Source organism: Panthera uncia, chromosome D1, assembly GCF_023721935.1.
Source record: "Panthera uncia isolate 11264 chromosome D1, Puncia_PCG_1.0, whole genome shotgun sequence".
NCBI lineage: Eukaryota > Metazoa > Chordata > Mammalia > Carnivora > Felidae > Panthera > Panthera uncia.
Genome location: NC_064808.1, coordinates 5,551,770 through 5,579,578, shown reverse-complemented (window position 1 = coordinate 5,579,578; position 27,809 = coordinate 5,551,770). Strand labels below are relative to the sequence as shown.

Genomic DNA, 27,809 nt, shown 5'->3' with positions numbered 1-27,809 from the left:
CAGGAGGCTGGAGGAGAGAGGAGGAGCGTGTGAAATGCTTAGTTAGGAAAAGAGAATCAGGTGCTGCAGATACCAGTCGGGCATCTTTGTGAGACCCACGAGCGCCTGGCCAGGATCCCTGCAAGCCTCGGCCCAATTTGGTCAAGTGCAAAGCACCGCTTGTCTGAGGGGGGCAGGGCAGTGGGCTCTAAATCGGAGACCACCCAGCTCTGGGACTTCCCAGGGCTGGGGCTGAGGGGGGGGGGGGACTCAACCCTGGGGAAACTTGGGGTGAAGAGGAAGCTGGGGAGGGGGCTGAGCCAGCATCTCATGACTCACCACTTCCACCCCGTCAGCCCAGTGGCATCTCCGCTCCCCTGCTCCAAATTCCAATTTGGTGAGGCTGCCGAAGGCTGAGTCAGCTCCGGCACGGCACGAGAGCAGCATCCCAAGGGGCCCCTTGCCAGAAACCTTGGCTTCCAACCGAGGCCGGGGCCAGGCTCCCAGGCTCCGGGAGCCTCGGCCGAGCGGGGCGGCCCGGCAAGATCATGAGAGTGAACGTGCCTCGTGGGTTGTGAAGAGCTCGCTGTGGCCGAGGCCCTGGACAAGGAGGAGGCGGAGGCCAGGGCGCAAGTCCGACTCTGCTCGACTCACCACATGACCCCGAGAAAACCCCTTTTCCCCTCTTGGCCTCAGTTTCCTTGACCACACAAGGGGACCAACATTTCCTTCTCAACGGGCTGTGAGAATTGTACAATGCACGTGGAAGTGCTCTGCAAACTGCCCAGTGGCCCAGGACACTCAGGGCGGGAGAAGGGAGTACAAATGGGGAAGCTTCCACAGCTTACAGCTGTGCAGGTCGTTCGCTGCTCAAGGATGTTCAACCGCGGCTGCTGAAATCTAGCCCACTGTCTGCTCCCGAGACCATATGCCCTAACCTACAATTGCCAGGACCAAGAGGATACCTTTCTCTAACTGGCACAAATACACCCTGTGGGCTAGTAGCAGTCCCTCAGACTTGGCTGGGTCAAGCCCTTAGCTTTATGGGAAACCACCAAGAAACCGATTCTGACCCTTGGGACGGAGGAGAAGCAGGACTGGCTTTGCAGAGGCTCTCAGAGAGGTTCCCGGCCTTGGCAGTGAGGTGAATCTTATCACTGGGGGCAGTTAGGGGTGCCCAGTTAGGGCAGGGAGGCAATCTCTCCCGGCCTGCCTCTCTCCAGCAACCAAAGCAGGGAAACAACCAACACAGCATTTTAAAAAACACTCAAGACACAGACCCAAACTGGGTTTTATTGAAATGCCAGGAGCAGGCACATGTCAAGGTAGCCAAGGAAGAAAGGAAGGTGGTGCAGGCTGCAGGAGATGGCAGGGAGGGGCCGGCCCCGTGTCCATGGCCCTGGCATCCCCTCTCTCTGCAAAGGGCTGAGTGGATACAATCACCCTCTCCCCGCAACAAAATAGCATGCTCAGGCCTGCAGGGCCTTTGCCCCCTGGACTGCAAAGGCTCCAAGAGGGACCGGAAGCGCTAATTTTTCTCTTGTCAGGGAGGAGGAGGACAGAACGCAGGAGGAGACGGAGGTACAGCTGGACATGACGGTGGCCAAGGAAGGCTCTCCTCCTGGAAATCTGTACCCAGCCTGCAGTTCTGTATGACAGAGGGGGGGCAGCAGTGAACAGAGAGGCTGAGGGTCTGGCCCTCAGGGAGCCAGAGCCTCCAGCTGGTGGGGACTCGAATCAGCCCTGAACAGAGGGCAAGTGTTCAAAGGGTTCGAAGATGCAGGCAGTGCCCGGTTGACCTAGTCCTCAGAGCTGGGGGGCTCAAACTCTTTGGGACAGAGAGGAGGAAGACGGGAGGATCCATCCCGAGTGTGGGAGGGGGCAGAAGGTGGTCGTCCCCACTTGGCCACACTAGGTCAGTTCCACATTGTTGGCGCGGTCCAGCACACGGGAGCCGCGGGCACTGCCCCCCAGCTGGAAACGACTCTCATAGAGAGTGGGGCACAGGTGCCAACGGTTGGCCCGATAGATGCCCAGGTAGGTGTAGACGTCAGGCTTGTAGGTGAGCAGGCACTTAATGCCCGCTGCGCGGATGGCCGCGTCTGCCTCCAGTACACCCAAGCGGTCCGTGAAGTCATCCGTGTAAACACAGATGACCTGGCGCCCACCCTCCCTGGCCCGTGGGCTCACCTTGGCCACCTGAAGCCGGCCCTCGACCACAGCCCGAGCAATGCCAGCCCAGGCATGGTCCAGCTTGAAGCCAGGTGCCAGGTGTATCAGCCACTTGCCAGAGAGCACATGATGGGTGATGGCCAGCTGGCGCAGGGTACTCGGTGTGACGGGCCGCCCGCTGGTCTGCAGAGCCTCCCAGGCTGCCTGCAGGCCCTGCACATCGCCCGAGTTGGGGACGTAGCCCTGCCCGTATGCTGCAATCCAGCCCACGGGCTCGGAGTTGGGTGAGCCAGGGTCCCCGTAGCGAGTAACTTGGGATGGTGGGTACTTGGCCAGCCAGGCATCCAGCTCAGCGGCAGGTGTGGTGCGGGCATCAAACACCAGCCAGGGGTCCATGTCGGCTGCCATGGCCTCTGCGGCCAGGTGCTCGGCGGTGAAGCCATCCTCACGGCCGCCTGGAGAGTCTTCCTCCTCCATTTCTTCACCAGGCTCCATCCTGCTGTGAAGGAACCCAGTTAGGGCAGGTCCAGGACAGATCTACAACTTGCCGGACCCTAGCAGGTGCAGCCAATGAGCTAAAACTCCGTGGCCTTGGGCAAGACCTAATGTCCTCAGTTGCCTCATCGTTACAGTGGACAATAACCGTTCCGGTCTCCTAGAGCTGTTGAGAAAGTAAACACCTGAGGCGGAATCAGCGCTGCAAAAAGGTTGTTGCTAATATCGTTACCACTCTCCCCGACTTACAGCTCAGAAAACTGGAGCTCAGAGAGAAGTGACTTACCCAAGGTCACACCTGCCGTGAGTGTCAGGGCCGAAACGTGAAATCAGGTGTGGGAGCAATCAGCCCGGCTACACCCCCGGGTCCTGCCAGTAACCGGTAGGAATCCCGAGCACTGGGATCTAACGGAGGGCAGCAAAGAAGCGCGCGTTCACGCAGCATGAGGCAGGCCCAGTAGGGCCAGACCTCTCAGGCGGGCACCGTCGGGCCCACTTGAAGACGAGCACAGTGATGCTCAGAAAGGGCAGTGACCGGTCCAAGGCCAACGGGGCGGTGGCCGGACAGGAACGCAGGCTTGTTAGGGGCCTACGAGAGGGCCAGCCTCCGGCCCGCCGCGCCCGCCGCCATTAGCGCCCACAGCCCGAGCCGCGCCCCCGCCCAGCCCTGCCCCCTCCCGCAGCCCCGCCGTCACCTCCGGCCTTCGCCGCGCTCGGCGCCGCTCCAGCCCCGCGCCCGGCTCCGCTCCTGCCGGGGCTCCGCGCCGCTGCCGCCGCCGCCGCCGCGCCCCGCCCCCGCCACGGCTGCCGCCGCCGCCATCTTAGCGCCCGCCGCCTCAACAACAACTTTATAGACAAGCGCAGCACGGGGCGGGGCCACCGGGCCGGCCGGCCGCGCCGCGGGGCGGGGCCCGAGAGGGGAGGGGTTGACCCCGGGGGCGGGGCCGTCGGGGAACCCGGGGCGGGGCTGGGCTTTGGGGGTGGGGCGGGGCTAACGTTCGCTCTCCCAGGCTTGGGGGCGGGCGGGAGTGGCGGTCGGGTCCGGGATCGACGCACTCCGCCGGGGAGGCTCCAAAGGGAAGGCACTCGGGTCCTGCGAGCGGCGTCCTGAACGGCGGCGCTAGGACCCCGTGGGGAGCGGCGGGGGCGGAGCAGGCGGCACCAGGACCCGGGGGAACCGCGGCAGGCGGGCGGCGAGCAGGCCCGGGGGCCGGGAAGCTGCGGGCGGCGGCGCTGGGCCCGGCGCGGCGAGAGAGGCCCTGAGATGCCGAGCAAGAAGAAGAAGTATAACGCGCGGTTCCCGCCGGTGAGCACGTGGCCGGGCCCGGGAGGAGCGGTCCCGGCTCTCGAGAGGCTCCGGCCCAAGTCCGGCCGTGGGGGCGGGCGCATCGCGGTGTTCGGGGGCACGGACGCCCCGCCCCCTTCCGTGCCCTCCTCGCGTCGGTGCCCCCCGCCCCCTTTCTCCCGGGATACCCTCTCTCGTTCCCCCCCACCCAGCACCCCTTTCTGGGACGGAGGCGACGGGGTCCGAGCTTTGTGCTCCCTCCCCAGGCGCGGATCAAGAAGATCATGCAAACTGACGAAGAGATTGGGAAGGTGGCGGCGGCTGTGCCTGTCATCATCTGTATCCTGTCGGGGCCTGGCCAGGCTGAGGGACGTGGGGTAGGGAGGGAGCCCGGGGTCGTCTTATTTAAGCAAGGGATCCCCCACCCGTGTTCTCCTTGACGCTTCTCAGCCCGGGCGCTTGAGCTCTTCCTGGAGTCGCTGTTGAAGAAGGCCTGCCAGGTGACCCAGTCCAGAAACGCCAAGACCATGACCACATCCCACCTGTGAGTGGTCTGGGAGCTGGGAGGGCCCAGTGGGAGTTCACACACTCAGGGGAGGTGGGAGGCTGCTGGGAGACCAGCAAAGCCTCAAGCACTGGCGTGTTTGAACTGGGGTGGGGGGGAAGGGATTGGGTGGTCTACCAAGATCAGGAAGTTTAGGTAGCGGAGATGGGGTGGAGGTTTTCCAGGTTTATTCTCCTGACATACAGAGACCCTTGCTGAGGGACCAGACATCTGGGCCCTACCTGAATGCCATGTCCCCCCCCCACCTCTTCCAGGAAGCAGTGTATTGAGCTGGAGCAGCAGTTTGACTTCTTGAAGGACCTGGTGGCCTCTGTGCCTGACATGCAGGGAGACGGGGAAGACAACCACATGGATGGGGACAAGGGTGCCCGCAGGTGGGGAGCCGAGGCCAGGTGTCCAGGCAGGGAAGGCCAAGGCCACCAGGGTTGGGGGTGGTTGGGGGGTGGTCAGGGAGTGGTGAGGCCTCTGGGCAGATGGACTGTGCCTTCCCGAAGGGGCCGGAAGCCAGGCAGCGGTGGCCGGAAGAATGGTGGGATGGGAAGCAAAGGCAAGGACAAGAAGCTGTCGGGGACGGACTCGGAGCAGGAGGTGAGTGAGGCCCCCAGCCCTCTGCCCTACCCCGTGGTGGGAGAGAGCAGTCTTGCATCAGCCTGAGCTGGCTGGACTCCTGGGCCCATCCTCACCTGTGGTTTTTCTGTAAACTGGGGCTCTAGGGGTCAGTCTGCTGTCCCTGCCACTCCCAGGCTCTCCGGCAATGGCCTCATGCTTTTCTTGTCCCCTCTGAACCCTGTCTTGCTCCTAGGATGAGTCTGACGACACCGACACTGACGGGGAAGAGGAGACGTCACAGGCTCCACCACAGGCCAGCCACCCCCCTGCCCACTTTCAGAGGTGAGCCGCTCAGTGGCACCAGAGGGGGCTGACAGATTCCTCCAGGCTGACTTTGGCTTTCCTGTCCTCCGTGGCCACTTGGTTTTGTTGGCTGTGGCAGATTTGGGGGATGGGAAGGGAGGAACCAAGGAGGGCTTAAAGGCAGGAGACTGTTCTCAGAAGGTCCCTGCCCCCACCCACACCCCGCCGTGGTGAATGGGGCTTGAACTGGTGCTGTGTGACCTGCTCTGGGCCCTTCTCTTCTCTGAGCTTGGCTGCCTGTTGGTACAGGGAGCCGTGGGCTCCATGCTTACTGGGATAGGGTAGGGCTCAGTGGGCAGAAATGGGCCCTGGAGAGCGGCCTGATCTTTCTCTCCTGCTTTCTGCCCTGCAGCCCCCCGACACCCTTCATGCCCTTCACCTCGAGTCTGCCTCTGCCCCCGGCCCCCCCGGGCCCCTCAGCACCTGACGCAGAGGATGAAGAAGACTATGACTCCTAGCGCCCTCTGCCCCCCAGGCCACACCCCCTTTTAGCTGGTTTTAGTTGCTCTGGGGGGAGGAGAGAAGGTAGAGCTGTTCTTAAATTTATTAAACAATTAATAATAAAAGGGAACACCAGTGTCTGTCCCAGCCTATGTCCAGGGCGTTGTGGCCACCTTCCCATCCACCCACCTGCATTCCCCATGCTGAGCTGAGGCCAGAAGCAGTGGTGGGCAGGGTAGCAGAGTGAAGGGAGGGGCCAGAGGCCACGATTCTGCCAGGGTAGGAGCTGGGGTGCTGACAGAAGGAAGGCGGGCAGAGTGGTGGTGTAGGGCCTAAGCCAGAGGTGCTGCTTATGCTGGGGGACGTCCTGTTTCCTTGTGCTTTACGACCCCGGAAAGGTGCCTGTCTTTCTTTGAGTGGCCTCTTCGTGTCTCTCTGATGGAGGCTATTCTGCCCTCCCCGGGCTGCTGCAAAGGGACAGATTGGACAAGTAATGGGAAGAGGCCTTGCACGCTGTAGAAATCTGCGTCTGGTGCCACGAAGGGTATGTGGGAAGGAGCTGAGGGAGCAGAGGTAGGTGGGACTGTCGAGGGCCCCAAAGATCGGCTTTCGAGCAGGAACAGTGACACAGCTGGGCAGTCTGCCCCCATTTCTGAGCAGACCTTGGAACTGCGGGGTCCACGAGGCAGATGTGCGCCTTCAGGGAGCAGGGGCTCAGGGAGGCTGAGCAGGAGACGTGGAGGACGGTGGGCAGACTTGAGGTGCATGTTATCAGACTCAAGCGTGCTGAGAACTGACTAGAAGTGGGGCTGAAAGGGAGGGAACTTTATGGATTCCCCGGTTTCTGTCTGCAGTGACTTGGTCAAGGCCCCCCCCACTCCCAGCTGGAGGACAGAGAGAGCAAGATTAGGTGTTAGGCTGTGACGAGTTTGGGGTGCCTGTGAAGCTGCTGGGGAGAAGGCACTGGAACGTAGGGGCCTGGAGACAGATGTGCAAGCTTAGAGAGTAGATGACCTCGCCTCAGGGAGAGAGGGTGGAGCCCGGACAGGCCACCAAAGGAGACTGAAGAGCAGCCGCCCCCAGGGCCCCCAGAAGCCACTGGCAGTGCCCACGCAAGCGTGTCTGGGAGGAGGGAGAGGTCAGCGGTCCCAACACCTTGCAGGCTTTAGGGAAGGCTTGCTGGTCGTTGACAGGCTGGGAGCTGGAGGTGAGAAGCCGAGGTGAGGAGAAGTGATGCTCAGGGCTGAGAAGCGGAGATGAGAGCTGTGGCTCGGAACGAGGGCAGAGGGGACAGTTTTGGGTTTTGTGTCCTAAGGTAGCAGAAATGTCAGCTATAGCGAGGAAGGGGACCGGGGATGGGAGGGGCGGATGCGGTGAGGTCAGGTCGCCTGAGGCCGACCCCAGCCTGACCAGGGGGAGGTGCAAGGTGACGAGGGGGTTTGGCAGGGGCATTGAGGTATTCGGTTTTTATCTGACAGGGTCTGGCTTCTCTGGGGAAGAGGAGGCCAGGTGACAGGCGTGGATGGGCCTGGAGCCTAGGAGCAGCTGGGTCCTGTCTGCTTCTCCTCTGCTCCCCCTCTGGTTATAGCGTCCCTGCTATCTTGTGGGGACAACCCCAACCTGTAGTACGCGCAGCTGTCCCCACTCCCTGATGTCAACGGGTGGGGACATCACACTACACACTGTGGCCACAGTGCGTGGTGCGGGCCAATCAACACACCTGAGCCCTTGGGACTTTAGGTGGGACCGTCGGGGAAGGGGATTCACAAGATCGCTAGCTTTCCCGTGGCACTGGAGGCAGGAAGGAACCCACTCGGGAGCCTTGGAGAGGATGATGGTGGCCACACCGGGGTAGCAAAGCTGGCAGAATGTAGGCCGGATGCTGCTAGAAGCCTTTTCCCACCCCGAGGAGCGCTCCTGGCTGAGGATGAGGTCAGCGCAGCAGATCCAGGAGGCTCAGAGATACTGACGTCTGATGACACCTGGACCCAGTCTTGCCTGAACCCTGTATACCTTGGACTTCTGAGTCACGTGAGCCAATAAACATTTTCCCTCTCGAAGCCAGTTGGCTTTCTGTCACTCGTAACTGAAAGAACTCTGGCTGACGGGGACCATGAATGGAAGGCGGTTCCCAAAGGCCCAGGAACGGGAGCAGCTCTCCCCAGCAGTGATTTGGGCCCATCCGGGGAAGGTGGCCACCGGGGTCCGCTGAGCTGAGGGCGTGCCAAGCAGGTGTGATGAGTCGGGGTGGGAGAGGAAGAGACCCTTGGAGCCTGTTGCTGGGCTCTGTCCAGAGGTGAGGTTCTGAACTGAGAGGGTTCGCAGCGACCAGGCTGGGGAGGATTGGGAGAGGCAAGGAGGCCAGGGTGCTGGGAGCAGCCTCCAGGCAAAAGGCTGGAGGAGGCGCAGGTGAGGTAAGATGCCAGGAGCCGCTGGCCTGCGCCTCTGCTTTCCAGGCCTGCTTTTTTAGCCTGGGCAGTGGGCTGATGGGCATAACCTCTGGAACCAGGCCCTGGGTTCAAATCCTGACCTCTCCATTTATTAGCTTTGAGCAAATCCTATAGCATGTATGTGTCTCAGTCTTCTCAGCTGTAAAATGGGGCTAGCGATTACCTATGTCAGTTATGTGTGCTGTAACATATGTACTAATTACTGGTGAGGACAAAGGGCCGATGTAACAAACTCGAGATACCCGTGACTTTGAAGGTCACTGTGGAAAGGGCAAGCTCATAGACCACGGAGGGGTTTTGGGGCCAGAGCTGGAAGTGGCCCCGTTGGCTCTTCACCTCCCGTAGCTGTCACAAGGCCCCACCTGAGGGAGGCTAGGTGGCCAGACCGACCTCACAGGCCTCTGGGAAGGGCCTGACCCAGTCCTTACCAAGTGTTAGGAATGTAGCCTCCTGAGTGAGGGCAGGGACCGCGGGGAGACAGCACCTCTGGCTGGGCCTGGGCTCTGGGTGCATCCTGGGAATGGGAAGGGTGGCTGGGCCCGGCAGGTGCCACTGGGCACCAGGAGCCGCAGCTTTCAGCATTCCATCTGCAGAGCCCTGTCCGGGCCCATTGATTTTCTCCCTTTGTTCTCTGTTTTCACGGGGGAGCCTTGAGCTTGGGGCCAAGTCCTATCCGAATGCCTCGGTCCAGACTTGGCTGCGCCCTGGGGTGTAAGTGTGACCAGTGTGTGAAATGACCAGCAGCTTCTAGGCACCGAGGCCGCCCGGGGCTACCACCCTCGGGCGAAAGGTGTGGACCCAGCCCTCCCTGCTGAGTGGAGAGTCTCCCGCTACCGCGCCCCTGGGGATTCAGGCAGCAAACGTTCCTCGAGCACCCAGCATCCTCACTCAGCAGGGAGAGGAGGTACCACAGTCCCCCTCCCGGAGCCTGAAACAGCGTGCTCGCACCGAGTGCTGGGGAGGAGGTCACGGCCCCAGAGCTCACGCTGCTGGTGGGAATGTCAGAGGGTGCAGCCGCCTTCGAAAATGGTTTGGCACCTTCTCCCGGAGTCTGTTGACCCACACGTCCCCCCCCACCCCCCCACCCCGCCCCGGTCCGATTCCATTTCTAGGCATGTGGCCACTGACACCCACCTGTTCATAGCCCCCAGCCAGAACCAACCAGAATGCCCAGCGACAAGAGCACGAATAAATAAATGATAGAATATCGTACAATAGAACAGCACTAGAAAAGGACTGACAGCTGTTAGACGCAACATCACGGTGGATCTTGTAGACGTTATATTGAGCAAAAGAAGCCAAACGCAAGCCTACACCCTGCAGTACGCATTGATCGAAGTCACTCAGATGAAGTTCAGGAACAGACAGGGGAAGTCAGTATAACGGTACCTCAGGAGGTGGGGGTTGGCCGGGAGGGGGTGCAAAGGGACCCCCTGGAAATGTTTTACCACTTGAACTGGGTGGGGGTAGTATATAAAAATACGTGAAAGCTGCACATTTAAGATGTGCATTTTTATGATAGGCTTCTAAAAATTCTACCTATCTACTGAGCACCTGTTGCACGCTAGGCGTTGTTATAGGGGGTGACGATTATGTGTGTTCTCCGCGTTTCTTTCTTTCTTTTTTTTTTTTAAATTTTTTTAACGTTTATTTTTTTTGAGACAGAGACAGAGCATGAACGGGGGAGGGGCAGAGAGAGGGAGACACAGAATCCGAAGCAGGCCCCAGGCTCCGAGCCGTCAGCCCAGAGCCCGACGCGGGGCTCGAACTCCCGGACCGCGAGATCGTGACCTGAGCTGAAGTCGGACGCTCAACCGACTGAGCCACCCGGGCGCCCCATCTCCGCGTTTATTTCTGATGGGGAGAGAGAGACAATAAGGCAGATGAGCGGTATGTCAGATGGTAACGCGTGCCCTGGGGAAAATAAAGCATAATAAGGGAGCGGTAGGGAGTCCTGGGGCAGGCAGGGTGGCCCCAGCCATCCCCAACAGGGCTCAGGGGGAGACAATGATAAGGGGAGATTGGAGTAGAAAACCCCGCTCGGTGAGGAGTTATCTGAGGAGGGGGCTCCAGGCAAAGGGACAGGAAAAGCAAAGTCCTGGAGGACTGCGATTTGATTCTGTCCGGTTTCCCCTGGGCTCCCCAGCTCCCACTGCCTCGGCCACCACCCAGGAGCCTTACTTAGCCACTAGCCCTGTACTTGGCCTGCCTTGGCTGGGGCGTGTTTCTGTGGCCGCCTCTCAGGGCCTCGGGAGCTTCCTGAGGGGAAGAGGGTAGTGCCGTGGGCTCCTATCCACACCTGCCCTGGGTGCTACTTGACCTGGAGGCTCCAGGGTGAGGGAGGGACAGCTGAGGGATGGGGGTGAGCTTGCCCACCATCCACTGGCCTGGAGATCTGAGATCAGACGCACCGTGTGACCTGTGTGACGACCTCTTGACCTCCATCAAATGGGGCTGTTGACACCACCCCTTGTGACAGGAGGCCAAGCATGTTGCAGCCCGTCACTGTGATACGAGTCCCCGATTATCTCAGCCTGTCTCTAGGAGAAGTGTCCTCATCACCCCCACTTCACAGATGAGGAGACTGAGGCTCGCTCGCGAAGTGAGCTGAGCAGCCTAAGTTTGCTCTTCGGTTCGGAGGTGGGTTGGGGGCTTGTATACAGGCCTGGGCGGGGTCCTGGGGACCGTGTGTGGGGAAATGGAGTTAATGGCCTCCTCCTCTCACCCAAGCGCCGTCCCTTGTCAGGTGCGATAGGTTTGTCTCCAGGGCACGGACAGAACCGCGTTCCCGCCGTTCCAGGCCATGGGCACTGTGGCAGGGGAATGACACGGAACACCCAGATCTCTGCAGGGGGCCTGGTCCCTCCTCTCCTTGGGCAGAGCCTTTGTGAGAATGGCCGGTGGCTCTGGACGCCCTCGGGGGACTCCTCGTAGCTGGGGAGCGGGGTAGGCGATGGGGGACCCTCACCTCCTTTCATCAGAGTGAACTGCATTCTGAAATCACATCCTTCCTGTTGTGTGTGTGTGTGTGTGTGTGTGTGTGTGTGTGTTCAAATGTCACTTTAAGAAAAATGGCCTAAGGACAAAGATCTCTGCCCCCCCCCCCCAACCCGTGGCAATCAGAGAGCTGCAAAGGAAAACACAAGATCCCACGTGACACCTGTCAGATGGGCAAGAATAGGAAGTCAGGTAAAAATGATAGCTGGTGGATGGAGTACCTGGGTGGCTCGGTTGGTTGAGTGTCTGTCTGACTTCGGCTCTGGTGATGATCTCTTCATTGGTGAGTTCGAGCCCCGTGTCAGGCTCTGTGCCGACAGCTCAGAGCCTGGAGCCGGCTTCACATTCTGTGTCTCCCTCTCTCTCTGCCTCCCCTCCTTGTGCTCTGTCTCTCTCTCTGTCTCTCTCCCTCTCTCTCTCTCTCTCTCAAAAATAAGTAAACATTAAAAATTAAAAAAAAAAAGATGACTGGTGGAGAGTCGGTAAATGGGAGTCTGGTGCTTTTTGTGGGAGTGTAAGCCATTGAGGATGTCTGAAAAGGAGGTTTGACAGCTAAGTGCCCCCTGGCAGGTCCACTCCGGGGTAAAACCTCTCGCAAATAGAAAGATGTGTCCTGGGTGTGATTTGAGGTGGCGAAGAGCCGGAGGCTAAGTATCTGTCCCTGGGGAACTGCATGGCAGATAGCAATGTGGACAAAGCTTCAACACATAGTGTTGCGTGAAAAACAGAAAAATACAGACCAACCTCTACAGCACAGCTGTGTTTATGGAAACTACAAACACAGAGGAGCACAACCATCTTGTATATTTCTGCCAATTACTCCGTGACCTTGGGCATCTGACAGAAGGTCTCTCTGCTACAGTCTTCTCATCTGTAAAGTAGGGACAATAGTAGCAATTCCTTCAAGGACACGTGATGTTTAAATGAGATTTGATACATGACGTGCTTAACACAGTGCCCAGCACATAGTAAACACCTAATAAATGGTGCCTCCCATCACTGATGTACATGGAGTTCAATGCCTGGAAAGCAGATTGGAAGGTCATGCGTCAAACCCAAGAGCGGGGAGCTATGGGAAGCTGGAATAGGACTGGGGAGAGGCTGAAAGGGAAAGTTCATTTCAAACGGAGGCTGGTGATTCATTTTTTGGGAAGCTTGTGATGCATAGAGTGTCCCAAACTAAGGAGCATGGGCTGCTCCTGTCTATGCTCCCAAGTTTATTTTATTTTAATTTATTTTTAAAAAATTTTAATGTTTATTTTTGAGAGAGAGAGAGAGAGAGAGAGAGAGAGAGAGAGAGAGAGAGAGAGAAGAGAGACAGAGCACCAGTGGGAGAGGGGCAGAGAGAGGGGGGAGACACAGAATCTGAAACAAGCTCAATCTAGGCTCTGAGCTGTCAGCACAGAGCCCGATGCAGGCCTAAAACCCACGAACTGAGAGATCATGACCTGAGCTGAAGTCGGACACTTAACCGACTGAGCCACCCAGACGCCCCTATGCTCCCAAGTTTAAATAAAAACAAAAGAGATTGCCAATTGTCGTCTTCCAAAATGGGCTCAACCCACAAGGTGGCCTCAACCCACAGGAAAACAGTGGCCCTGCCGTGTTTATGGGGTCATGTATGTTTTTCTCATTCACTCACTCAACAAATATTTCTGAGCACCTGTTCCATGCCAGGCCCCGTCTAGGCTCTGGGGAGGAAGGCACAAAAGAATTCACAACCTGCGGCTTCTGGTCTGACTCTGGTGTCCTCGCTGAAGGGTCACATTGACCTTCGAGCTGCTTTCAGGGGTGTCTTTAGGACTCAGCAAGCACCACGGCAGAAGACATCAAGATCATAATCAAGAACTACCAGACTGCCCCTTTGACAGCCGCTTCCCCGCCAGAATCAGACCAGGAACTTCTGCCAGAACTCCCTGGACTTGTAGCGCTGTCCCAAGGGCAATGACTGTTCAAGGGGCGATGTCTCCGTGTGCAAATGGCACTGGCGTGTGTACAAGTCCCTCTGACCCACATCCTGAGTGCCAGCCTGGCACAACTACAGGGCAGAAGGCACATTTCCTGGGAAGATCTGCACTGGCTCCTCCCACCTCTCCTCTGTCCTCCATCCAGGGTTCTGGAGGGTGACCTGGGTACATGGTGATCTGCACCCTGGGATCTGAATCATGGCTTAGCTGATAATAAATACTCGTTGGAAAAGTGGAAGACTCTGTGTGTGTGTGTGTGTGTGTGTGTGTGTGTGTGTAAAAGAGCCAGATGATCGGGCAAGAAGCCGGGGGGGAATTAGTACCTTGACCAGTAAGAGGGGCTTCAGGTTGATTGTCTTTCTGTTTTGTTTTGTTTTTATGTGGTTAAACTAACCACCTTCTCTATACCAAAACCAAAAACAAAGCAAAACAAACCTGAGGACCTGCTCCCAGGGGACGGGGGTTTCCATTCTAGTCGGGGTGGCGAACCGGCAGACCGAGAACAGCACCCACCGAAGGGCTGGGCGGTGGGTGTCAAGAAGGGAAGGAAAGAAAGAAGCTGGGGAGGGGAGGAGAGAGGCGGGCGTGAGTGTGCCCGCTGTGCCAGGAGCTCAGGGGAGCCCCTGGGGCCACGTGACCCTTCCCCCTTCCTTGTTCCTGTGAGGGGATGTGCTGTCTGGTCTCCAGCCACAGTCTCCGCTGTGGCCTGTGCCCCCGTGCTGGCCAGATTTCGCTTTCCCTTTCCCCTAAGTGCTTCAAGTTCAGTTTCTGCCCCGTGGGTTCTCTGCCCCTGCTTGCCTCCTCTGCCTGGAGCCACATCTGACCTTGCAGACAAGCGGGTCAGTCGGGGGCGGGACGCTGATGATGGGGTAGGGACCTCCTCGGGAGGTCCCTCAGGATCCGCACCCCCACCACGCTCGAGAGTGGAGGACCCCGTAAGAGTCTGGGCTCTGGGGTGATGCTCCCTGTATTTCGCAGCATGGCGCTTATCAGCCTTGTAGTCACAGAACTTTGTGACACATAACCTGACCTCTCGGTGCCTCAGTTGCCTTATTATAAAACAGGCACCATCATTTTCCCTACCTCATAGAGTTGTCGTAAGGATTAACTGATATCTACAGAGACCTGTTGACCACCTGCTTCGTGCCAGGCTCAGCTCTAGGCACTGGCGTTCGACAGTGAACAAACCCAGTCCCCGTGTACTTGACCTTTGGTGAAGGCAGGGGTGTCACCCTCGTTACACTTGGAATCGCTGATGAGCTCTGAAGGCGATTGGCCTTGGGCCCATCTCTGGAGATTCTGATCTAACCGGCCGGGAGGCCCGGGCCTTGGTACATTTTTCAAAGCTTCCCAGGTGGTTCTAACGCACAGCCGGGGTTGAGAACCGCTAGCCTAACAGAATCCACAACACAACCCGGTACAGTGCCCGGCTCCCGAGCCTTCAGTAAACCGTGCTGTTCTGTCTCCTGTGGTGCCATCATCTCTCGCCTGAATTATCCCAACATACTGCTCACGGGCCGCCCTGCCTCCAGCGTCCCCAGTGCCGAGTCCTTCTCCAATGTGGGGCCAGATTCAACTTTGTAAGCTCAGATTTCATCAGATTAAATCCTGTGGCTGCCCCTGTCTCCTTGGATTTGAATCCCATTGCATTCGTGACCGGGAAATTCCTCATTTCCTCCCAAAGTAGTTATCTAACTGCACCTAAACTATGAAACTCAACTTACCTCCCTCTACCAGTGTGGTAATTAACTCCTTGTATACCCCTCATCACACACACACACACACACACACACACACACGCCATGTTCTGACTCAATGCCTTTGCCACATGGGCTTTCTCAGTCTTCACAGTCCCTAATCCTACACGGCCTTTAAAACTCAGCTCAGGGGTGGGGCACCTGGGTGGCTCAGTCAGTTAAGGCTCCGACTCTTGACCTCAGCTCAGGTGGGAGGGAGCCCCACATTGGGCTTTGTGCTGATAGTGAGGGGCCTGCGTGGGATTCTCTCTCTCTCTCTCTCTCTCGCCCCTCCCCTGCTTGTGTTCTCTCCCCCTCTCTCAAACAAAACAAAACAAAACAACTCAGCTCAAGTGTCACATCTTCCAGGAAGCCTTCCTGGATGCCTGGCTGACAGTGGCTTCTGCTTCCTTTCGGTCGTGGGTTAGTGTTTGCATGATATACCTTCTTCCATTCTTTTCCATTTAAACCTGTGTCTTTACATTTAGAGTGGGTTTCTTGTAGGCAGAATGTGATTTGAGTCTTGCATTTTTATTTATTTTTTATTTATTTTTTATTTTTTAACATTTTTTATTTTTTATTTTTGGGACAGAGAGAGACAGAGCATGAACGGGGGAGGGGCAGAGAGAGAGGGAGACACAGAATCGGAAACAGGCTCCAGGCTCCGAGCCATCAGCCCAGAGCCTGACGCGGGGCTCGAACTCATGGACCGCGAGATCGTGACCTGGCTGAAGTCGGACGCTTAACCGACTGCGCCACCCAGGCGCCCCGAGTCTTGCATTTTTAATGCGACCTGACAGTCTCTTCTTTTTCATTGGCATGTTTATACCATTTACATTTTTTTTTACTGTTCCAAAATACACATGCAATTTACCATCTTAACCACTTTTTTTTTAAATTTTTTTTAAGGTTTTTTATTTATTTTTGAGACAGGGAGAGACAGAGCATGAACAGGGGAGGGTCAGAGAGAGGGAGACACAGAATCTGAAACAGGCTCCAGGCTCTGAGCTGTCAGCACAGAGCCCGACGCGGGGCTTGAACTCACCGACCGAGAGATCATGACCTGAGCCGAAGTCGGCCGCTTAACCAACTGAGCCACCCAGGCGCCCCCCATCTTAACCACTTTTAAGTGTACTGTTCAGTGGCATTAAGTACTTTCACATGGTTGTGCGGCCATCACCAGCATCCGTCTCCAGAACCTTTTCCTCTTTCCGAATTGAAACCCTGTCCCCATTAAACACCAACTCCCCATTTCTCCCTCACCCCCAGCCCCTGGTAACCACGGTTCTGCTTTCTGTCTGTCTTTGACTATTCCAGGTATCTTATGGAAGTGGGATCATACAATATGTATATTTACAGGCCTGGCTTATTTCACTTACCATCACGTCTTTAAGGTTTATCCATATTGTGGCATGGGTCAGAATTTCCTTTTTAAAAATGTTTATTTATTTATTTTGAGAGAGGGGAGGGGCAGAGAGAGAGAGAATCCCAAGCGGACTGCATATCGTCAGAGCAGAGCCCAACGTGGGGCTCGATCTCACGAGCCATGAGATCATGACCTGAGCCGAAATCAAGAGTCAGGCGCTTAACCAACTGAGCCACCCAGGTGCCCCAGAATTTCCTTTTTTAAAAGGCTGAATAATAGCCCATTAATGTATATACCACATTTTGTTCATCCATTCATTCATCGAGGGACATTTGGTTGTTTCCCGTTCTCGGTTACCGTGAATACTGCTGTCATGAACGTGGATACGCAAATATCTCTTCCAGTCCCTGCTTTCAATTCTTTTGGATACATATGCAGAAGGGGAATTTCTGGATCCTTTGGCAATGGTACGTTTAAGTTTCTGAGGAACCCCTGCACTGCGTTCCATAGGGGCACCATTTTTGTTCCTACCAGCAAAGCCCAAGGTGCCCATTTCTCCAACTCCCCACCTGATACTTATTTTTTATTTTTTATTTTGTTTTTGTTTTTGGGTTTATTGTGTTTTTTTTTGTTTGTTTTTTGCATTTTTCTTGTAGCTCAGCATCATTCGCTATTTTCTTGTTCCAAATTCTTCAATGGCTTTCCCGTTGCACTTAAAGCAAAAATCTGACTTCCTTACTGAAGTGTCATAAAAGGTTCTGTGATTGGGCCCTGCTAGCTTTCTGACTCCTAGATCACCATCCCCCTATTCACACGGCCTTCTTTTTCCTGGAAAACACTGAACTTGACCTCCTTACTTGCCATTCATGTGCTTATGGGCTATTTGAATGCATTCTTTGGAGAAATGTCAATTCAAATCGTTTGCCCGTTTTTTAAGGTCTTTTTTTCCCCCTTGAGGTATAGTTGACATACAATGTTATATTAGTTGCAGGTTTACGTTACTTTACAACATAGTGAATTAATTGACAGTTCTATACGTGACGCAATGCTCACCGTGATAAGTGTAGTGACCATCTGTCGCCATACAGTATTATTACAATATTGGTGATTATATTCCCTGTGCTATACTTTTCATGTCTGTGACTTATTTATTTTGTACCTGGAACTTTGTACCTCTTAATCCCCTTTGTCTATGTTGTTCATCCCTCTCCTCCCTCCTCTCTGGCAACGACCAGTATGTTCTCTGTATTCATGAGTCTGTTTCTGTTTCTCGTTGGTTGGTTTGTGTGCACACTTTGCCCATTTCTATATTGGGTTATTTGCCTTTTATTGTTGAATATTAAGACTCCTCTGTATATGTTGTATACAAGTCCTTTATCAAATCAATGATTTCCAAGTATTTTCTCCCATCTTGTGGGTCGCTTCTTCACTTCCTTGATGGTGTCCTTTGAAGCACAGAAGTATTTTTTATAATTTTTTAAATATTTATTTATTATTTACCCTTTAGAGAGAGAGCGAGAGAGAGAGAGCAAGCAGGGGAGGGGCAGAGAAAGAGGGAGACACAGAATCCAAAGCGGGCTCCAGGCTCTGAGCTGTCAGCACAGAGCCCCACGCGGGGCTTGAAGTCACCAATCATGACCTGAGCCTAAGTCGGACACTCAACCGACTGAGCCACCCAGGCGCCCCAAAGCACAGACGTTTTTAATTTTCATGAAACCTAATTTATTTATTTTTTATTACTTGTGCTTTTAATGTAACTTATAAACCATTGCCTAATCCAAGATCATTTCTATGTTTTTTCCCTGTGAGTTTTATAGTTTTGGCTCTTACACTTAAGTCTATAATTCACTTTGAGTTAATTTTCATATATGGTATGAGGAAGGGGTCCAACTTCACTCTTCTGCATGTAAAAATCCAGTGGTCGTAGCATCATCTATTGAAAAGACTATTCTTTTCCCATCCAATGGTCTTGGCACCCTTGTCTAAAAACAATTGACCATAAACATAAGAGCTCTCTTTTCTGAACTCCCAGTTCTATTCCATTGATGTCCACATCTGTCCCAATGCTAGTACCACACTGTCTTGATTATAGTAGTTTTGAAATTGGAGAAATCAGAGTCTTACAACTTTGTTCTTCTTTTTCAAGATTGTTTAGCAAGGCTCCTTGACTTTCCACGTAAACTTCAGGATCTGCTTGTCAATATTTGCAAAAGGCAGCAGAGATTTTGACAGGGATTGGGTTGAATCCGTTTGGATAGTATTGCCATCTTCTGGGTTTGTTTTCATGGGCAGATTTTCTGCTGGTTATTCATCACACTTCCCTCCTTCTTTGTATGTATACTAATTTTTTATTGGATGCCAAACATTGTGAACTTTACACTATTAATCTGAATTTGATTGAATTCTTTAAATTTTTTTTTTCAACGTTTTTTAATTTATTTTTGGGACAGAGAGAGACATAGCATGAACGGGGGAGGGGCAGAGAGAGAGGGAGACACAGAATCGGAAACAGGCTCCAGGCTCCGAGCCATCAGCCCAGAGCCTGACGCGGGGCTCGAACTCATGGACCGTGAGATCGTGACCTGGCTGAAGTCGGACGCTTAACCGACTGCGCCACCCAGGCGCCCCATGATTGAATTCTTTTAAAGAGTATTGGACTTTCCCTGGTAATTTAGTACTTGTGGGTTAGGTTTGATCATTGCAAGATTTGTTTCAAGCTCTTTTATGGTGGGTCTAGAGTGGCTTTCACTAAGGGCTGATTTCGGCCCACCTCTAAGACATGGTCTGTCTGGTTCTCTACTGAATTTTCTACGTACTTAGTGAGATTTTTCTACTCTGACTGGAGAGAATCTTCTTCTTTTAATATTTTACTTTTGAGAGAAAGAGAACAGGTTGGGGAGGTGCAGAGAGACAGGAGGGTAGAGGATCCAAAGTGGGCTCCACGTTGACAACAGAGAGCCCAACATGGGCCTCGAACCCACGAACCGTGAGATCATGACCTGAGCCAAAGTAGACGCTCAACCAACTGAGCCACCCAGGCGCCCCTGGAGAGAATCTTCTTACAAAATCTTGTATGAGCTCTGGGAATTACCTGTCTTCCGCTCTGCAGTAATTGTTCTCTTGAAATGTGTTTTTGTCCAGCTTTGTGGGGCTTCACCTTACACCGTGTGCAGGTTAGTATTCTTCCTAAAGTAGCTTCCTAAAAGCTTACAACCCCTCTACTGGGTTTGGGGATCTTTCTCTACATAGGCTCCTCCTCTTAAATGTTCTACCTTCCAAATTCTAGCTGCCTTTTGCCTGTCCAAACTGGTCTCTGACTCGTTACTCAGTGAGACTGAAGGACGCTGTTTGGGTTCCCCTCCCTGCACGCAGTTGGGGATTTGCCTTTAGGCAGATCTCAGATGTCAATGGCCTGGATGATGGTAGGGCTCACCTTGTCTGCTTCCTTTTTCTCAGGGATTACAGTCCGTGCTACCAGTTTTCTAATATCTGAATGCAGTTGTTTCTTATGCTTTGTCCAGTTTCTTAGTTATTCATGGGGAAAGAATCGTTTCAGTTCAACTTACTTCCTTGTGGCCAGAATCAGCAGTCCCTCGCTCTCCTTGGAATACCCTGACTCCTTCGCCTGTTCCTCTTCCAAGACTCTTCCCATGTTCTGATTCCAGCATAATTGCCAGTGCACGTTTTACCTCCCCCATTGGACTGCTCAAGGCACCTGAGGTAGCTTCCAGCAAGAACCAAGAAGACAAACTAAAAATAGAAATGGAAAACCAAAAATGTGATAATTTAAGAGAGAACATGGACATCAGGATCAAGAACATAATAATAAATATGTAGCCCATAAAGTGTTCTCAGCTCTATTAACCAAGTATCACATTCATCTCTGAGCTTCCTGGCAGCCAAAGCAAAAAGGGAGATATAGTAACTTAGCTCCTCCCCCCTCCCCCTCCCCCCGAAGATAGCACCTATAATTTCTTTGGAGGAAAAAAACCACATTTTTCCTAGGCTAAAGGAAAAGTTTCATATGGAACTCCATGAGGAGATACTGTGTGGTGTGATAGAGGCCATCTCCACCCACATTCCAACAGCCCAAATCTGTAAGGACCTCGTGTGTCCTTGAATTGGGGCCTAGGGAACAAGTGAGGTTGCCAAATTTTGTTGTTAACTCTGTCAGCCTTGCCTTGAACTTTCAGTGGCTCTTGTCACAGTCGGTCACTCCCTCCTCTTTGAAACACTTTCTTCACTTGGCTGGGAGCCCTTGCTCTCTCCACTTCCTCTTTACTGGCTGCTCTTGTCTGGTCTCCATGGCCATGTCTCCCTGACCTCTCCTGACCTCTAAATGGTGGTGGGCCCAGGTCTAGTCTCCAGGCCTCTCCTCTTCTCCCCTCTGCCTGTCTCTCCTGGCCCAAGTCTTCCGGTGTCTCTCCTAGATGACAGCCCCTCATTTCCCCACCCTCCAGTCTATCTCTCTACAGTCAGAGGGGCCTTTTAAAAACATAAATCAGCTCACATCACTCCCCCTCTCAAAGTCCTCTACTTGATGGCTCCTTTCACCAAAGTTCATGGGATATAATTAAAGATTATTTTTGTCTCCCAGTGTCCCTCTAAAACTCGCAAGGGAACTCTTCTCTCTGCCCACAAATGAAGTCATGACCTTCTGTGCCAACTTTGCTTACAGCCCTGTGATCACTTGAAGTCATTAAATAAGTTCCGTCAGAATGCCCAGTTTTGTGTAGTAGCCAGATCTCTACACTTGATGAGATCGTTTCCATCTCCCCAGCCATTTTGGCCCCTGCCGATGAGGGATGCAGGGGAAGTCAGGTCTGCCTCTCTGCCTTCCCTCCTGCTCCCCCAGCTTCAGAACCCTCTGCTGTTGGAGGGCAGGGACGAAGGAGGGAAGTGGGTGCAGAGGGTTCTTCCTTGATTGGCTCTGAGTAAGATGGTGAGTCACTCTATGGGTGGCAGCTGTTTCAAGTGGGCTCTTGGGGGAGCGCGTGGCTCTTGATCTCAGGGTTGTGGGTTCAAACCCCACGTTGGGTGTAGAGATTACTTAACAACATAAAATCATTTAAAAAAATAATAAAGTGGGCTCTTGCTCTGTGGGGGCTTTCACAGCTCCTTTATGGGCCACTTGCTTGACTGTAACTCCTGGAAAGTGGGGAGGGACTCTTTCGGCTGGCTCTGGTTTTCTTTTGACTGGCAAACACTCACCTAAATATAACAGAAGCCCTCTGGACAGGACCTCCTGCTACCTTGCCACAGGCCAGTTCCCACTGTGGTGCCACAGTCTCCCCGGAAGTCTCGTGGACCACTGACCCACCGGGCGGCCATGGCTTCCGGGAGCCCTTCCCCAGCTCTCCGGGGGCGGAGACTGACTTGGGGATTAGCGGGCAGTCCCCAGTCCCACCCCCGGAAGGCAGTGTCGGGGCTCCTCTTTCAGGGTCCACCGTCCTCCATCTCTTTATACTCTTGAGGTGGGACCAGGGTTTGCAAGAGTGGCTAAATGGGCTTTTCCAATATTGTCACATTTTCCACCGTACTTAACGACAAATTTACAGTCGTTCCCATGGCCACCAGGCCCCATATGATCTGACCGCTGAGACCCCCCACAAAAGTTTAAAATATCAAATATCAGGGTAGGAGCACCTGGGTGGCTCAGTCGGTTAAGCATCCAACTTGGGCTCAGGTCATGATCTCAGGGTTCATGGGTTCAAGCCCCGCATCCGGCTTCAGATCCTCTCTCTCCTTCTCTCTCTGCCTTTTCCCTGCTCGTGCTCTCTCTCTCTCCCTCTTTCAAAAATAAAATAGCAAATATCAGGGGAGCACAGTCGGAAGTGCATGCATCTCAGAGTCATGATTTCAAGCCCTACGTTTGGGTATAGCGATTACTCAAATGAACAAATAAATAAAAAAATAGCTTAAAAATAATAAAATATCAAATGTCAAAGAATGTTACAGGGGCGCCTGGGTGGCTCAGTCGGTTGAGCATCTGATTCTTGATTTCAGCTCAAGTCATGATCCCAGGGTCATGGGATCGAGCCCCCAGTTGGACTCTGCTTACTTGGGATTCTCTCTCTCTCTCTCTCTCTCTCTGTGCCCCTCTCCCCTATTCATACTCTCTCTCAAATTAAAAAAAAAAACATAGTTCAAAGATGAGATCGATAGCATAACACCATTTATATAAGCCAAACCTACAAATGCATAAACATGATATTAGATATTTCCCAAGGACCCATTCATATTTTTTTTCAATATATGAAATTTATTGTCAAATTGGTTTCCATACAACACCCAGTGCTCATCCCAAAAGGTGCCCTCCTCAATACCCATCACCCACCCTCCCTTCCCTCCCACCCCCCATCAGCCCTCAGTTTGTTCTCAATTTTTAAGAGTCTCTTATGCTTTGGCTCTCTCCCACTCTAACCTCTTTTTTTTTTTTTCCTTCCCCTCCCCCATGGGTTTCTGTTAAGTTTCTCAGGATCCACATAAGAGTGAAACCATATGGTATCTGTCTTTCTCTGTGTGGCTTATTTCACTTAGCATCACACTCTCCAGTTCCATCCACGTTGCTACAAAAGGCCATATTTCATTCTTTCTCATTGCCACGTAGTACTCCATTGTGTATATAAACCACAATTTCTTTATCCATTCATCAGTTGATGGACATTTAGGCTCTTTCCATAGTTTGGCTATTGTTGAGAGTGCTGCTATAAACATTGGGGTACAAGCGCCCCTATGCATCAGTACTCCTGTATCCCTTGGGACCCATTCATATTTAAGTGGGATGGGAATGGGGATTGAGGATAAAGGAGAACAGAAATGAAATCAAAACAATGAAGTGGCCTTATATCCATTGATGATTCTTGCTCATTGTAAAATGGGGAACACCATAAACTCAGCTCTCTGTTCCTGAGGACGGGAAAAAGAGAAATGTGCGAAGATCCCAAGCAGACAGTTCACAGAGTAAGCACAAATGGCTCATAAAGAAAGGAAAATACACGGGGTGCCTGGGTGGCTCAGTCAGTTAAGTGACTTTAGCTCAGGTCATGATCTCGCAGCTTGTGAGTTCGAGCCCCAAACTGGGCTCTGTGCTGACAGCTCAGAGCCTGGAGCCTGCTTTGGATTCTGTGTCTTCCTCTCTCTCTGCCCCTCCCCTGCTCACGCTCCATCTCTCTCTCTCTCTCTCTCTCTCAAAATGAAATAAACATTAAAAAAAAAGAAATGGAAATACACTACTAGTCTTACAGATAATAAAGGGAATGCAAGTTTTAGCAACAATGAGATCCCATTTTTTTCATCACATTAACGATTTTTAAAAATTATGATATACTTTGCTGGGGAGAATGAAAACACTGTTGGTGGAAATCCACATTGACTGAGCATTTGGCGGGGGTGACTGGGCGTTATCAAAATGTAAGTTTCTGAGAGCCAGCAAGTTTGCTTATAGGAATTTATCTGGCAGAAATATCCAATGTGCAATGGTGCATTTACATGGATGTCACTGCTGCAATGTCTGTAGTAGGGAAGCTAGTGGGAGCCACATGTGTCTTTGACAGAAGGGGGGACAAGTTAGGGTTAGGGTTACATTATGTCGGTCGTGCTGTGGTGCCCAATGACTGTGGTGACACTGAGGTGGCTTTGCATGTACTGACCCAAAACAATGAGTATAACATACTATTTTTTTAATGTTTATTTATTTATTTTGAGAGACAGAGAGAGTGAGACAGGGAGAGCACGCACGCTGGCAGGTGGGGGAGAGGCAGAGAGAGAAAGAGAATCCCAAGCAGGCTCCACGCTGTTCGTGCATAGCCCAATGTAGGACTCAGTCTGAACTGTGAGATCATGACCTGAGCCGAAATCAAGAGTCAGATGCTTAACTGAGCCAGGTGCCCCAAGCATAACATACCATTTTTTAAATTTAATTTATTTTTTAAATTTACATCCAACTTAGCATATAGTGGAACAACAATTTCAGGAGTAGATTCCTTAGTGCCCCTGACCCATTTAGCCCATCCCCCCTTCCACAACCCCTCCAGTAACCCTCTGTTTGTTCTCCATATTTAAGTGTCTCTTATGTTTTGTCCCCCCTCCCTTTTTAAATATTATCTTGGCTTCCCTTCCCTTATGTTCATCTGTTTCATAACATACTATTAAGTAAGAAAAGTAGGTCTTGTTTTGTTGAAAAATTATATATACACACACGCACAATCAGAAGATATTATAATGACCCACTGACATGGGTCTCAGTTTTTCTTTTAATGTTTATTATTTTTGAGAAAGAGAGAGACAGAGCATGAGCAGGGGAGAGGGAGAAAAAGAGGGAGACACAGAATCCAAAGCAAGCCCCAGGCTCCGAGCTGTCAGCACAGAGCCTGATGTGGGGCTTGAACCCACAAACTGCAAGATCATGATCCGAGTCAAAGTCAGATGCTGAACTGACTGAGCCACCTAGGCAGCCCTTGGGTCTCAGTTTTTTGCATTGAAAGCCAAGCATAAAGCTATAGTTCAAGGGTTCCCACATTGCTAGGGTCCAGACCCCCTTGCAGGCAGAACGGGAGGGGAACAGAGCAGGTAACACCAACCCAGTACCCACCTCAACCCCGGGTGATGTACAAGAGTGGGCAAGGAAGAGAAACCTGGGTGATGGGCTGGACTTCCTCTCTCCTCAGACTTTGAGAGGGGCTCAGAGAACTGTGTTCCTAGAAATTTGGAAATATCTAAGCGTTGGAGTCTGACCCAAGGAAATGGAAATGGCAAGGGGACAGGTTGGACAGCCGCTGCCTTCCTAGTGACAGGCGAAGGGGCTGGTTAAGGAGTGGACTGCCTGTGATCCAAGAGTGAAGCAAGCCTCCAACCTCAAGGGGCAGAAGACGCGGTGGGTAGGGATCCAGGTCAGGACTAGCTTGACAGGAAGTGTGTCCGAGGGAGCACCCGATGGTGATGGGGGTGATGGGGACTTTGCAGAGAAAGAAATCCTGGGTGCAGAGCAGGGGCAGCTTCTGGTGCCAGGGGTTGTGGCTGAAAGTTCACAGAAGGGTCTCTGGAGCACCCATAAATTGCCCCAAAATGAAAGCCTCAAGATGGGTCCTGCCGGTCCAGAGTGCCTTCCATGCCCTCTGCTCCTCCTTCCTTTCTGAGTTCCACCTCAGGGGAGATATAATTTATTCCTGTGAAGTATGTATATATTTAAAAAGATGCTGGGGGACTTCTGTCTGGCTCAGTCAGTGGAAAGTGCAACTCTTGATCTTGGGTTCATGAGTTCGGGCCCCATGTTGGGCACAGAACCTACTCTAAGATTTAATTTAATTTTATTTTTAATGTTTTTACTTATTTTTGAAGGAGAGAGAGAGACAGAGCATGAGTGGCAGAGGAGCAGAGAGAGAGGGAGACACAGAATCCGAAGCAGGCTCCAGGTTCTGAGATGTCAGCACAGAGCCTGACACGGGGCTCGAACCCACAAACTGTGAGACCATGACCTGAGCCGAAGTCGGATGCTTAACCGACTGAGTGACCCAGGCGCCTTAATTTGATTTTAAAATTAAGGGAAATGTTTCGGGCACCTGGCTGGCTCGGTCAGAAGAGCATGCGACTCTTGATCTCAGGGTCATGAGTTCGAGCCCCCAATTGGGTGTAGAGATTATATTAACATAAATAAAACTTTTAAAAAATTTAAAAAAGAAGATGCTTGTGTATGTGCCCATCAGCTATTGAAAGAAGGTGTTGTGTTCACGTCATCTTGCTAACCACTATTGGGTCCCAATCTGGAAGCCGAAGGAAGGTTAATGAGAGGCAACAACCTGAAAACATCTGGAAGTTATTCTCACTGGGTTTCGGCCTAAGATGACAGCAATCTACAGTGTATTCTTTTTTTTTTTTTTTCATTTTTAAATGTTTATTTTTTAGAAAGAGAGGGAGAGAGAGAGAGAAACAGAATGTGAGTGGGAGAGGGGCAGAGAGAGGGAGACACAGAATCCAAAGGAAGCCCCAGGCTCTGAGTTGTCAGCACAGAGCCCGACGCGGGGCTCGAACTCCTGAACTGCGAGATGATGACCTGAGCTGAAGCTGGATGCTTAACCGACCGAACCACCCAGGGGCCCCTGCGGTGTATCCTTGTTCGTCCATTGGCTCACAGACTAGTTATTGAGGGTCCACGATGGGCAGGCTCTGTCCTTGGTGCTGAGGATACAGCTGTGAACACGAATGAAGGCCCTGCTCTCCCTGAGCTGAGAGCTAACTGGGAAGGACAATCAAGCGGACCACATAAGTGGATTCAGTAGAAGCTGTATTCATTTGCTGAGGCCGCCATGACAAGGTGCTGCAGACAGCAGAAATTTCCACCACAAGAATTTATTTTCTCACAGATCTAGAGGCCAGAAGTCTAAGATCAAGATGTTGGCAGGTTTGGGGGCGCCTGGGGGGCTCAGTCGGTTGAGTGTCCGACTTCGGCTCAGGTCATGATCTCACAGTCTGTGAGTTTGAGTCCCGTGTCGGGCTCTGTGCTGACAGCTCAGAGCCTGGAGCCTGCTTCGGATTCTGTCTCCCTCTCTCTCTGTCCCTCCCCTGCTCATGCTCTGTCTCTCTCTGTCTCAAAAATAAAAAATTAAAAAAAAAGATGTTGGCAGGTTTGGCCTCTTCTGAGGCCTCTCTCCTTGGCTGGTAGATGGCCATTTTCTTCTGGTGTCCTCACATGGGCTTCCCTCTGTGTATGTCTGTGTCCTGATCTCCTCTTTAGGGAGAGGGCCACCCCTGTGACCTCATTTTAACTTAATCGCTTCTTTTTAAAAATATTTATTTGCTCTATGAGAGAGAGTGAGTGTGGGAGGGGCAGAGAGAGGGGGAGAGAGAGAATCCCAAGCAGGCTCCATGCTGGCAGCACAAGCCCGATTCGGGGCTCAATCTCATAAATCATGAGATCATGACCTGAGCTGAAATCAGGAGTCAGATGCTTAACTGACTGAGCCACCCAGGCATCCCCTTAATCACCTCTTTAAAAGCCCTATTCCCAAATACAGTCACATTCTGAGCTACCGAGGGTTAGAATGTCAACGTCTGAATTTAAGGGTGAAAGGATGTCAGCCCATAGCAAACGGTGAAGGTTAGAAAGTGACACGTGCTGGGGCACCTGGGTGGCTCGGTCGGTTCAGCATCTGACTCTTGGTTTCAGCTCAGGTCACGATCCCAGGGTTGTGGGATTGAGCCCTGGGTTGGGCTCCACTCTGAGTGTGGAACCTGCTTAAGATTCTCTTTCTCTGTCCCTCTGCCCTTCTTCCCTGCTTGTGTGTGCGCTCTCTCTAAAAATAAAATAAATTAAAAAAAATAGAAAGTGATATGTGCAATGGGAAAAAGCAGAATAAGAGGGGTTGAATGCGTGTTTTTGGTGCAGGTTGTAGTTCTAAATAGGGTGGTCAGGGTGGGGTCTCTGTAAAGTAGACATTTGAGCACTA

General features: G+C 52.7%; 2 protein-coding genes and 1 pseudogene across 6 annotated transcripts; 2 read left to right on the top strand and 1 right to left on the bottom strand.

Moving 5' to 3' along the window:
* Positions 1-1,237: 1,237 nt before the first annotated feature.
* On the bottom strand, positions 1,238-3,606 carry CD1H11orf68 (chromosome D1 C11orf68 homolog). 4 transcript variants are annotated; one of them, XM_049642872.1, is made up of 2 exons: positions 3,342-3,606; positions 1,238-2,647 (listed from the first exon to the last, which is right to left on the bottom strand). In XM_049642872.1, the coding sequence occupies exons 1-2, from the start codon at positions 3,464-3,466 to the stop codon at positions 1,891-1,893; spliced, it is 882 nt and encodes a 293-aa protein (XP_049498829.1). In that variant the 5' UTR covers positions 3,467-3,606; the 3' UTR covers positions 1,238-1,890. The 4 variants fall into 4 exon arrangements, with proteins under 4 accessions (XP_049498829.1, XP_049498853.1, XP_049498834.1 ...); XM_049642896.1 differs by having other exon boundaries at positions 1,238-2,650; positions 3,342-3,601; XM_049642877.1 differs by lacking the exon at positions 3,342-3,606 and adding an exon at positions 2,933-3,312 and having other exon boundaries at positions 1,238-2,812.
* A 13-nt stretch (positions 3,607-3,619) lies between these two features.
* DRAP1 (DR1 associated protein 1) lies at positions 3,620-5,979 on the top strand. Of its 2 annotated transcripts, none has more exons than XM_049642908.1 (7): positions 3,620-3,952; positions 4,198-4,270; positions 4,382-4,475; positions 4,751-4,870; positions 4,970-5,084; positions 5,299-5,387; positions 5,761-5,979. In XM_049642908.1, exons 1-7 carry the CDS (start codon positions 3,911-3,913, stop codon positions 5,864-5,866), a joined length of 639 nt encoding a protein of 212 aa, XP_049498865.1. In that variant the 5' UTR covers positions 3,620-3,910; the 3' UTR covers positions 5,867-5,979. The 2 variants fall into 2 exon arrangements, with proteins under 2 accessions (XP_049498865.1, XP_049498871.1); XM_049642914.1 differs by having other exon boundaries at positions 3,621-3,952; positions 4,991-5,084.
* Positions 5,980-11,824: 5,845 nt separating this feature from the next.
* LOC125911165 (cytochrome c oxidase subunit 6B1-like) lies at positions 11,825-13,700 on the top strand (annotated as a pseudogene).
* The last annotated feature ends 14,109 nt before the right edge of the window (positions 13,701-27,809 follow it).